We start from the raw sequence: 13,200 nt of genomic DNA on the forward strand, positions 1-13,200 counted from the left end.
CAATTAAAAGAATACATGATCAACTGACTCAGTGATCATCGAGGGACATGAATGCGCACGACACTTGTCATCCAAAAGGGGAAGTCTCTCCCGAGTTAAAAGCATCCACGAGCACACAACCACATAGTAAAAACATAAAACTCGAGAGGGATAACTACAAAAAAAAAAAAAAAAAAAGCCACATAGTAAAAACATGCTTGGGTAGCACACCTGGACGCCGCACCATAGTCGACCAAATCAGTCTCGGAGCAGGAGCTGCTTTCCTAAATAATGAATAATCCAAGCCAAAAGTTTTAGAGGAGCACCAACCACTGAGCAAAGCAATGGTGCTTGATACTCCAGACAAACCCCCTACAAATAACATACATTTTATCTAAAGAGAACGGGAAAAATAGATAACCAAAAACATTCCGCTCCGTGTAAGACTTATCAGATACGTTCTAAATTCCAGCATAAGAAACCGGCCAAGAATGAACTTTCCGAATAAGTGTATCTATAAAAATGCTATAATCAGTGGATCTCAATCTCTCCGAGGCATGATGAATCCTAAGATATTTGAATGACATGCAACCCTATGCAAAATTCTTACATGCAATCAAGTCTCTCATCTCCACATCATCAACCTCAGCCTCATAAATTCTAGACTTGAGCTTGTTCATATGTAAACCAGGACATCTCCCAAAGATATCAAGAGCCTTTATAATATCATAATATTCTTTTGTCCGTACCATACATTTATATTATTATATTATTAAACTTTAATACCTCGTACTAACTAACTTTTACATGCTAACCTGATATCAAAATATTTTCACAGCTTTAATTCATAATATTTGTTCGCTAAATTTGTTGGTGTTGATTTATTTGTAATCATTATAGATCTTTCAATTTTTTTCTGTGTTTTTCTCCATATTATTTCTAATTTATATAAAATTCCAAACTATCTCTATATATGTATATATATCATAAAAGACAATTCAAAATTGAATTCATACTACCACTTGAATGGCGAAATTTGAATTTTAAAAGCTTCCATAAAATTTGAAGAACTTCTATCAACAAGTAGAAAAATTGTGGTAGCTAAGATCACACAAAGAAATTAATCTCGAAAGCGAACATCCAGTTCAGTATCCTAATATTAATCAAAAGGAACATAATCCTGGTATGTTTCAATCAAAATGCAAAAAATTCGAACCGCGATTACTCAAATTAACTATTGAAAAAGTCGAAAACAAAAATAAAACCAGGTAAATTGATATACAGTGAACAGACTGGTGATTAATTATCTTGAAAGCTCGGAGCTATTAACGTTTGCATAACGGTGCAGAATGAAGCTAAAGCTTGACCTCAACATCGACCCCAGCAGGCAAGTCGAGCTGCATCAAGGAGTCGATTGTTTGGGCGGTAGGGTAAAGAATGTCGATAAGACGTTGATGAGTTCTAATCTCAAAATGGAACCTTGCATCTTTGTGGACGTGTGGAGATTTCAGAACACAATATATTCTTTTCTTTGTAGGTAATGGCACCGGCCCCACAGTCTTTGCATTGGATGACCTTGCAGCATCCATAATCTGTTTGCAGGAGTCTTCTATCAGAGGTACCCAGTATGACCTCAATTTGATACGTATCTTCTGCTTAGGAGCCATCTAAGAAAATATATGATCATTGTAGATTGTTTAGTGAAAGCTTAAGTTAAGGTAAGAGACAAAAGAACTCCAACAATACATATAGGTTGAAAATTAATTGTTAACCCAAAGGAAGTAAAATTATTAGAGAAAGACGGAAGCATTTATCCGTCTATACATTTATCTTAGGCAACACATCCTTAGCATGTAACATGTAAAACAACTTTCAACTAAAAATACACGAAGGGGAAAAAGGGTAAAATTGTCAATTACACATTGCAATCATTCATATCGCAACTCACAATTTTACAACAGTCATGACTATCTATCATAATATTGCAAATCGATCAACTGCAAGTATCAAGGAAGTGAATTTTTAACTATTCAATCCCACAGTTGACGAGCCTCTGTTTTTGCATGTCACCTTTGTGATGCATAGACAAGAGTTATATATAATGTTGGATTCTTGTAAGGAGCACGTCATACTTTCCTTAAGGACAAAATAAGTATCAGTTATGCTAAAACCAAACATCCAGTAAGAGTCCTAATCGATGTTACTACAGTATAATAAATAGCTGAGTATTCAAATTTAACAAATCCAGCAAACACATTGGTTAACTTGCTAGAAATCTAATCATGAGGGCGCAGTTGTTGCTCAATTACCAGCATATATACATTTTGGCACATTGGGGGCACTTATCTTGCAACTGATATTGGAGCTAAGATAAAATCTTTGATTTCCATAATTCGCATGTATTCTATGATTGACATTTGACAGGGGATTGCTGGTGGCATAGCAACCCAACTGTGCTACTTAAACTGGTCTATAGTTTAAAAGAATCAACTTACAACGCTACCACCAGCTATATCCTTTTGGGATAGAACAACAGACACTTAACCTGACAGTCGTTATCCTCTGTCAAATGACATTGTCCTTTAATTGTTAAATTCCCATCCCTCTTAACATTTGGTGATTCTATGATACAAGAGTATGAGTTGAGGAGAGTAAACTACTCATATTTTCATTAAGTATTTACACTATCCAAAAATTCCAACTAGGGTTCATGTAGCAACTAGCCTAAATGGCCTGACTTGCTGCAGTGATACACCGATCCAAACATACATAAAACAAAGTGAGGATCTAAGATTTTCAACTAAATATAGCAAATGCAATATCTGCTAAATAAAACAGGGCTGATAAACCAGAAACCAATCCAAACCTTTGACAAGAAAACAGTTTGATGACAGCAGAAATTCAGTTCAATAAGGAGACTTAAAATTTTAATACAGGTGCAGATATAATATCTTTACAAAATTTTAACAGTCTTCCCTCAACCTTCGGGTCTGCACCCTGAGTTACCTTAGAACATAAAAAATAAAGGGGACCAGAATTCGATCGACACCATGAAGACCTCAACTAGTCCAACTTAAAGAAACCACATATAACCGCAAAATAACCAATTTCAACCATTACAATTTGAAAACAAAAGCTGTTTGGGTAGCAGCTAGCAACACAAACTTAAAGCATAATTTGTAATCCTACATTTTACGCAAAACCACAATTCACAGCGAATGATAAAGATAAACAAGTCGAAAATGAAGGGAAATAAGTCATCCCGGATATTTAAAAACTACACAACAATCATGTTTACCTTATCGGAATTTGCACCGACACTAAGTGTTGAGGCAGAAGTAGCTTCATTCTGAGAACCCAAATATACAAAATCAAAAACCCACCTCGAAAATACAACAAACAATTACAAAATCAGCGCTTGAGCAAAAAACAAAACCAGATTTCAATTAAACCTCAAGAGCAGCAGTGACAGCACCGGATTCCAGGACTTCCGGAGCAGCCAAAATTCTAGAGGAAGAGATTCGAGAAGGTTTCCCCGTCAGTAGACTTGGAAAACTTGAAGCAGGCAAAGCAAGCAGTAATCTGGAAGAACTATTCGAGCAATTGCATACTGGAACTGAAATTGGCGCAAGAGAAAGCGAAGAAATTGAAGCCATTTTTTAGTTCTCTCCCCAAATTCTCAGCAGCTTTATCCGAAGTTGACACGCTCTGTTGCTTACTGAATTAATATTGGGCTGGATAAGGTGTAATTTAAGCCCAGTATCTGTTGGGCCAATATCAGGCCTTTTTAACAATTTTCTGTTTAATGTCAAAGTATAAATTTGTTATTTAGATTAATTTTTATTGACTTGAATATTGCCAATAAATTTCTCAGGCAAATTTATTTTTACCTATATTTATGGTTTTATAAGGGTTAGTGCATAGTGTTCTTGAATTGATTATAACTTCTGGGGAATTTATGTCCGTCTCCGACGTCGAAAACAATGTCAAATTCATCAGGACATTTCAAATTATTTCTATGTCATCCCTCGTCGCTTGTTTGGTGGTCATTTAGTTGGTATTGTTTTTTTTTTAGAAAAATTCTAGTTAAATATCTTTTTGATTTATTTATATAATATTGATACAGACCTTTACTTGTACAAAATTAGATTTTATTCTGCAAACTCAAGTATTTTTTTCGATTTTTTATGGGTAAAAATAGGGATTATTTTGTAAAAAATTAAGTAGATGCAATAATAGATTGTTGCACAACTTAATTGTTAATTATGTGTTAAATTAGTAAAATAATAATAATAAGAAATTAAAAAATTATAGTAAAATTATACATATTATAACTTGAAAAGGGTGAAATAATTGTATATCGGTTTGGGTAATTCAATTATTTTGCCATTAAGCATGTATAAATATATTCTTGATCAAATGTTTTAAGTAATAGTTGCATAATAAAATTTTTGGATATATTACACCATATTTTTTTTTTACTTTTTAGAAATTAAATAAAAATTAAGTTCTACAACAATTTATTATTTTGTCTACTTAATTTTTAAAAAATATCCCTATTTAATTTTTTTTAAAATATGATGATCTATATAATTTTAATTTAATAATTATACAAGTGTGTACCGAAAATAAAAAACGCATAAAAAATTGATTTCGCAAGAATAAAATGTAATTTTTAAAAAATAAAAATATAAAATAATTTTATGGAAATAAACCAATAGGGTATTTAAGTAAAATTATTAAAAAAATGCGACATTTCCTAGGTCCGCCCTTGGTTTGATCGCTGTCTGAATTTCTCCTCGTATGATTATTTTCAAACAGCATTTTATCTCCTCGTATGATTATTTTCAAACAGCATTTTATTTCAGCATGCGATTTTGTTTTTTGCTCGAGTTCTTGAACTTTACCTTGTTTTTATTTAATATATTTTATATTTTTATTTAAAATTTATAGTGTGCCATTGGAATTTTTGATTAGTTAACTCATATGTTTGTAATGAAAGAAAATACACAAAAAAATATTATTTTTTAAAAAAACGCAATCATTTATTTTGTTTTAAATATACATTTAAAAAAAAATTCAAAGACAGAGAAAAATAGATTTTTTTAAAGACTGATATGATTTTTATATTAAATCTCAGAATAGATCTTTTTTGAGACGGTTTCACAAATTTTTAATCTATGAGACGGGTCAACTCTATCGATATTCACATTAAAAAATAATACTCTTAGCATAAAAAGTAATAATGACCCAAATAAGATATACATCTCACAAAATACGAACCGTGAGATCGTCGCACACAAATTTTTGCAAAAATCTCAATAAAAGACTGATATTGATAACCATCCGTTTAAACCAGAGACAAGATTAATTACTATTAGAATTGCAATTCAGTCAACAATCGTACTATAAATCATGTTCGGCTTTATTGGATCAATTATTTTTCGATTTGGTCGGTTCTTTCCCCCTAACAACTTTTTTTTTAAAAATATATTAGTTCTATGGTAAATAAATATTAATATATAGCTTAAGATGTGAAATTAAAAAACGATTTTGATAATATATATTATTAAATTTTCGTTTTAGTTCGTTATCTTTATTGTTTTTTTGTTGCTGTAATTTTAATTCTTTGAATGTCAGTCAATCTTACTGTCATAATTTCGAGATGACACTTCGAAAATTGAAAGATACATTATTAAAATTCTTCGCACGTGCTGAGTCAAACGAGGCATATATGATATATAGAATATCAAAATTGAATTTTTACTTAGAGTTAAAGGTTCACCATATCGACTTGCTGCAACTATATAAGTAGACCTCATCTCTCCATTTGAAAAGAGAAGATATTTGAGCAAATTCTTGACCTCTGACCCGATGAAGAAGATGATCACTCAGTTATTGCTCTCACTTTCAATATTTTCTTTCGTATTCTCTTGCTGCTCCTTGTGTTCATCTTCCCAATCTCACCCTCCAAGGTTGCCCCGTCTTTCTGCGAACCCTTTCATGAATCTCCACTTCTCCTCCCATGCAGTGAACAAGAACTACGTATTTCTCATCTGCAACGCCCTCTTGGTTTTCCTGTCCAAAACCTCAGGTTTACTTCGTTCTTCTTCAGGTTTCGATCTCAACGACATGTTGCAGAAAAGGGTCGGCGATGGAATACTGCTGCAGACATATAACAATGCGACAAATGAACCCTCCTTTCTGCAGAGGCCACAGGAGGAAGACGAAGAAGGTGAAAGGATTCTGATTATTGAAGAGACAAAAGATCAGATTTCAATGGAGAGCGATGAAGAGTACTTACGTGGGATTTGTGATGATCATGATTTTGAAGCAGATGCAGATAAAATCCATGAAGAAGACACTGAAAATTGCTCACTTGCAGTTGACGGTATGATCGAAGAAGAAGAAGAAGAAGAAGATAAATCCATGGATCAACAACAAATTGCGGAAGAAGATGCGTTGAGTACCGAAGAGTTGAACAAGAAATTCGAAGAATTCATAAGGAAGACCAAGGAGGAGATCATGATGAATGAAGTTCGACAACTTATTATTGTCAAGTGATTCAATTACTTGTATAAATATTCAGATATATATATATATATATATACATAAATATATATATTCCTAAATCCATAAGTACTCGTGCCATCCAAAGGGTCTTTATTAATTATGATGATAGGAATCTTTATCAATCCAATTATATTTTATCTGATGACATTTTGCAAGAACTTGAGAGAGTATCAATTTGATATATTTTGTGCTCCATAATTTATAATTTTAGTCATATAAGGTCTATATCTGTTAGATGATGGGTCAACTCGATTCATACTTATCATAAAAAGTAATACATTTGTCATACAAAAATAATATTTTTTCTTGAAGTAAGTCGAGTCGGAGATCCGTTTCACAAGAATCTTTGTATGTGTATATATAATAAAAAATTGATATGTATGACAAGTAAATAATAAATGAATAAAGGTATAGTACGCAAAAAGTCGATGGTTAACGAGTAAGGAACAAGGGTTACTTTTTGTCCTTTCAGAACGGCGTAAAATTTATGCAACCAAATTTATAAGTTGGGAATATATACTTGTGCGTGTGCCCGACATTGTAGCTTTTGTTCGAGGAATCTGTATATCCAATTAATGAACCGAGATATGTGTCGCGAGGCGGTTCACATGATTTCGGGAAACGAAGCAAATGATTTTTTTAATATTAAAAAACCTCACAAAAATTCTTTTTTTTTAAAAAAAAAAAGACATTCATTTTTTTATCTCGATATAATATGTTCTATATATATAAATAATTAATTATATACTGGTATTATTACACATGTTGTGTGAGTAAAAATCTTGAATATATTATAATTTTTATATTTTAATTCATGTTTTTGTTTTTTACGATCTAAATTACATTTGAAAAAATATTACTAAAATACATAATATTGGAAAAAAATATAAAAAATATATATGAATGATGGATTACTTTAAATAATTTTACAAATAAAAATTATCATTTAATATTTTAAAACATGAAATAGAGTGTGTGTGTGTGTGTGTGTGTGTATATATATATATATAAAATTCAATTCATTATTTCTATCTCATCATGAACCAAACGAAAAAAAATGATTGTATCTGGAAAACTCACAACACTTCTAGTCATTTGCCAAATTCCCAAGTGCATGCAAACTTTTAATAATAGAAGTTATGAAAATGACCAGAAAAATTTTCAAATTATCACTCGAAAATCAATTGAATTTCTTTTAATTTATTATTATTTATTTTATTTTATACAATTTCATGTGTAATCACTATCATGGGAGTCAAGTAGTGAACAAAGAATTCTCTCGATATCTATATTCTTCAATTATTGTGCCTGAAAAAGTTATATATATATATATATTTTGATATTTTTGAATTTGAATGATTCCGAATCACGTGCATTCAAACGATGAATGATTTTGCACTAATATTCCACGAGAAATTTAAATAAATTAATGCATGGTGGATTTGAAATTAGTCCGATTATTCAAATGATCATATATTGGATTTCAAATGACTCCATCCAAATACAATCATTAAAAAATATCGTCATATTTCCATCGTTATGAAATCTGTAGCTGCTACAATAGTCGAGATTTTCATGAATCACTCTTGAATCCGATTAGAACAAATTTTTTTTAAGAAGTATATTAGAACATATTTCACGTAAGTTAAATTGTCAGGTTATAAATCCAATAAGGCTCCGTTTGATATGTGTGATGGGATAAGTAAATGATTAGTAATTAGAGTGATTAAAAAATGAGATATATGGATAAATATTATGGTGGGATAAATAACATGGTGTTTGGTATGATTTTAAAATGATGGATTAATTTTGTAAATTTTATTGCAATGACCAAAATGCCCCAAGTGTTAATTAAATATATATTCTTAAAATAATTGAATAGATAATTAAATATTTATAATTATAATTTACATTTATTAAAATTAATTTAAATATATTTATTAGAAATAAATTTGTAAATATGCATTTACTTTAACAATTAAAATAGCAATAATATTTTGAATGTTAATGTTAAATAAAATTTAGTAATAATTACAATATTATTGTTTTTTAAAATAATTATAAATATTCTTAAAATAATTTGATAGATAATTAAATATTTATAATTATAATTTACATTTATTAAAATTAATTTAAATATATTTATTAGAAATATATTTGAAAATATTACGGTAATCATTAAAAAAAATAAATTAGAATTTAATAAATATTTATTTTCATAAAAGAATTATTTAACAAGATTAGAAATTTATAAAAATTTAATTTAAGATAGATTTGCCTTACAATTTATTTTCTTTAAAATGATTGAAAATAGTAAAAATATATGAAATTAATTTATAAAAAAAATACAATAAAAATTTAAATATTATATTAATTTATCATTATCACTATTCACGAATTATACATTATGACAAATTTGAGAAGGGATATTTAGTCACACAAATAACATAAATAGTGAGGGCTTTCAAACATAATCAAGGACCTCCATGCTAAATTAAAAATGAACCAAACATGAGATAAGTGATGATTATTTAATAGTCACTATCTTATCATGGCTACCAAACATAGCCTAAGTGTATTATTCCGGAAAGCTTGCCTATTGGGTTCATAGTTTTAATGTTCGATGTAAAACAATTGTAACATTGCCAACATCTTGAGAAGTCGACGACGCGGAGCAGACACATTTCACTCACCTTTCGGTGTTCAGTGCATGCACCTTGCACCTTAATTCAGCTTATAATATATCTTCTTTTATTTTTTATTTTATTTTACACAACCCACATTAGTCCGAGAATAACTTTTTTTAGTTTATAAGCCCAATAAGTGTATCATCCCAAAATGCTTGTTTATTTGGGGTACAAACTTCTTGGTTTATAAACAATTTTTTTTATTAGTTTTAATGTTCGAGGTGAGACAATTATAACGTAAATCATCTGAAAAATAAGCGGTCTTCGTATCAATATCTCATAAAAATTATGACCAGAAACCAAACATCGGAAACATGATTTTTATATATATGTAAAATTTGTTAGTTTCTAGGAGTTCGAAATATAGGAATATATTAAATAAAATTATTATGGCTCAATTCTTAGGGTCAATAGAACTTTGAACGCCATGAGAAGAAACCTTGGGAATGTTTTTCGAAGACAACAGCTTCCGGACGAGGTGCAACTTTGCATATTCATCGCATTCTTCTTTGTTCACGCACCGAGTTGTGTAGTTGTTTGCAGCTACGGGGGGCGATACTCCGGTCGGGATTCGATTGGCCAATAGATCAGCATAGTTGATGAACTTCTTACCCTCTGCAAATTCTGAAAGAAACGATGAAACAACAAGAAAAGCCACGGTACACGCCATTAACGACGTCTTCGCCATGCTTTTATGCTGATCGATCGATGAAATTAATATATATATACGTCGTCAATGGTTTAGTTGTAAATGTATATATACATGCGCATGGAGAATAAAAAATAGTACAAATATATGCATGGATTTTTTTATACAAGAGCTTGGTAAATGCATAGACGTTTACCCAATATTGATTGGTAATTTGATGGAGTTAAATCATTAGTTTAGGAGAACCGACATCAACAACAACAACCTTTTAAAAATAATTGAGGGGAGTGGCTATAGGATCCTAGGATTTTCCTAGGTTGTAGGGGTCAAAAACTATGTTTTCCATCCATTCGAACGGTGGTAGGAGAATGGGTTTAAATTGGAATAAACACATGCAAAGGAAATATCATGTCTTTCTAACGGGAAAGAATACGATTTGGGAAGATTGTATTTTTGATCCTGAATGATTTTAGTTTTCTATATTATAAATTTCGGTCTCTCTTTTTTGTTTTTATTTTTTGACAATTTTAATCATTTTTCATCTAGAATATTGATTCATATGATATTATATATTTTAGCTCCCTCGTTAACGTCACGTCAAAAAAATAACAAAAATTTTCGATTGCGGCCAGCATATTAAAATTAAAATTTGATAACATAGATAATCGAAAATTTTCACACTTGTTTTTTCATTTGAAATGAGATGATTTTACAAGAAAACGTAAAATAAAATAATCAAATGAAGTATCATTATGTTGAACTCAAAAAGGTTAGCCTAAATAATTTCGCATTCCAATAAAAAAAATTTAAACTTAAATTTAATATGCTTTTCAAATTTAATCATGAAGATCTAAATGATTGCTCAAATTGTGATGTGACCTTTGCTCTCATTACCATTGAACACCTTAGTACAATTTTGTCTAAGGTTTTGCAATTATTTGTTAGTTTGTTTTTTCGATTTTTTTAAGTAAATAAGTATTTTTTTCTCGAATGGTATAATACTCATATACATTACTTACATCTTGATATATCACAAATATTCAATATAATCGGTATTTATTTGTATCATATCGAAATTTCGATATATTGAGATCTCATATATCAAGATCTCAATACTGTATCGATACAATACTGTGAATAGATTTAAATTCTATAAATATATAAAATTCAACAAATAAATGATATATTATAAATAAACAATTATTTTAACCACTCACTGAGCTGCTGATGCTCCAGAAATTGTGAAAATCACTTCGCAATCGAGAGGAGCTACGTACCTTTGAGTTTTAGCTTCGAAAACCTATGTAAGTTTCACCTTCTCGTCTTCGTTTGAACGCTTAATTTCCAATTGTATAATTGTAATTGTGGAATTGTACTACTCATGGTGTTGTTCTTCTTTTGTGGTGATTTGGACGTATGAGTGCTGAATTTTGTTTGGGGTTTTGCGTTTTCCTATGCAATTTTGGTGTCTGGGTTGCGTTTTGCTGCTTTTTATGATATTCCTTTTCCTGGTTTGGTGAGCTAATGACTTCGGTGTGAACTCTGCGTGGGTTTTGTTCCATAGCGGAATGTATGTTTCCCCGGGATGTCACGTTTAACGTATTTTGGGACATATGACAAAGAACTGCAATTTTCTAGTTAAATTGATACTCTGTTGTACAACAACATTTCGTTGCAGTTTATTTTAGGGTGTTATGGGTGAGGAAAGTGTCTTGTCTGAGGAGTCGGAATCAGTGATAAATGGAAAGGCAGAGGGGAGGGCCAATGTGGCGGAAATGACCAAGGATATGGCAGTGAAAAGGGGTGAGCAATGTGGTGGAGTAAAACAAATAGAAGAGGATAAAGGTCGGGATGGAAATGTTGAAACTCAGGAATTGCATGTGGTGAAGGAAGAAGAAGTCAATAAAAGCAAGAAATTTGAAGAAAAGGAAGCGAAGGAAAGCGAACAAGAAGGAACTAAGGGAGCCAAAGGACAAGAAAATCAAGACATCATTCCCGAGGGCTAAAGAGGATGACAAAAGCCAAGAGAAGGCGGATGACACCGAGAACATTACCCAGAGGGAGAACGAGGATAAGGTTGACGAGGAGGACGATGTAATGAAAGGGGTGGAAAAAAATCCAGAAGAACCTAAAGAAGAGAAAATCTGGAAGAAGCGGCCAAGAAGTAAAATCAGTGCTGGAAAACAAGAAAAAAGCAAGAAAAAGAAACCTGAAGAGCATACAGAGAAAGAATCTAAATCCCCAACTGACAAAAAGATAAAAGAGCCTAAATCCATGGTTGAGGAAAAGGAGGAGATGAAAACACCTGCAACTCCCATGATTGAGCGTCCTGTGCGGGAATGGAAATCTGTGGAAAGGTTGGTTGCATCCATTGATAAGGACTCTGCCAAGGAGTTCCGTGTCGAAAAGGTATTAAACTTTAAGTGTTAACTTCGTTCATTTCGATCTCCATGCCACTACAGTTATAGTGTCTGCAAGATTGAAATTAAGTGGCTTGGAATTGTGTAGATGGATATTTACCTTGTGGCATGTATATTTTTGGTTTCAGGGTCGTGGAACTGCACTGAAAGACATTCCAAAGGGTATTCTTTTTTCATTAATTTCGTCAATTATGTGTTATGCAAGCAAGCACACCAAATTATCTTTGTCTCATGATGTCCAATGGGCTGCAATATTGTGATGCTGCTTTGCTTCACTACGGGTCATGTGTCATTGCATATCTAAAATTTACAAAATCAAGTCTAATTACACAATACAATTGAGAATATTAAAGGGGAAAACTATACAATCACTATGGTTTGGGTGAATTTCAATTATTGAGGGTCAACAATTCTAGGATCCAATACAAAATACAATCCCGATGATTAATTGATTATGCTAATGCTTTCAATCCATACATTCAAACTTTCTTATGTACGAAATTTAGGGACTCATGTGAACATTTAAGCAAAAATATGAGTATCACTGATCCCAAAAAGTTCATTTTATTAATTTATTATTTTTGAAACCAAAAGTTCATTTTATCTTGAGTATGCTAACAATGCGTGATGCCTAATTACAGCACTTAATTGTTTTTCTTTCCATGTGATTCGTGGATTTTTTTCATAGCCATTCTGGGTAAATACAATACTACGACTTCGAGTTGAATTCTTTTGCTTTACCATCTTTTTATTTTTTCTTATTTTAATTTTGTGTCACTTACTTGATTAGGTAGCCATCAAATTATGAATCAAGTCTTGTAGGGAATCCGATCAACACATGCTAATGCTCTAGCATCTGATTATCTATCTTAAGTTAATCATGTCCTGAATT

The 13,200-nt window shown here is 31.3% G+C and overlaps 2 protein-coding genes across 2 annotated transcripts; one reads left to right on the forward strand and one right to left on the reverse strand.

The window, feature by feature from the left end:
- Positions 1-1,099: 1,099 nt before the first annotated feature.
- Positions 1,100-3,679, reverse strand: LOC142523011 (small ribosomal subunit protein uS10c). Its single transcript, XM_075626648.1, has 3 exons — positions 3,432-3,679; positions 3,278-3,328; positions 1,100-1,646 (listed from the first exon to the last, which is right to left on the reverse strand). Exons 1-3 carry the CDS (start codon positions 3,633-3,635, stop codon positions 1,335-1,337), a joined length of 567 nt encoding a protein of 188 aa, XP_075482763.1. The 5' UTR covers positions 3,636-3,679; the 3' UTR covers positions 1,100-1,334.
- A 2,303-nt stretch (positions 3,680-5,982) lies between these two features.
- LOC142522025 (uncharacterized) lies at positions 5,983-6,543 on the forward strand. Its single transcript, XM_075625201.1, has one exon. The coding sequence runs from the start codon at positions 5,983-5,985 to the stop codon at positions 6,541-6,543; it is 561 nt and encodes a 186-aa protein (XP_075481316.1).
- Positions 6,544-13,200: the final 6,657 nt, after the last annotated feature.

The sequence above is a fragment of the Primulina tabacum genome, chromosome 13 (genome assembly GCF_025594145.1).
Source record: "Primulina tabacum isolate GXHZ01 chromosome 13, ASM2559414v2, whole genome shotgun sequence".
Taxonomy (NCBI): Eukaryota; Viridiplantae; Streptophyta; class Magnoliopsida; order Lamiales; family Gesneriaceae; genus Primulina; species Primulina tabacum.

What these genes read in the sequence shown, in the direction of transcription:
- LOC142523011 (XM_075626648.1), bottom strand. Translation starts at nt 3,635, where the DNA reads ATGGCTTCAATTTCTTCGCTTTCTCTTGCGCCAATTTCAGTTCCAGTA. An exon ending in CTGTCACTGCTGCTCTTGAG is followed by an intron (nt 3,329 to 3,431) that starts GTTTAATTGAAA and finishes TTGGGTTCTCAG; the next exon opens with AATGAAGCTACTTCTGCCTC. An exon ending in TCGGTGCAAATTCCGATAAG is followed by an intron (nt 1,647 to 3,277) that starts GTAAACATGATT and finishes ATATTTTCTTAG; the next exon opens with ATGGCTCCTAAGCAGAAGAT.
- LOC142522025 (XM_075625201.1), top strand. Translation starts at nt 5,983, where the DNA reads ATGAATCTCCACTTCTCCTCCCATGCAGTGAACAAGAACTACGTATTT.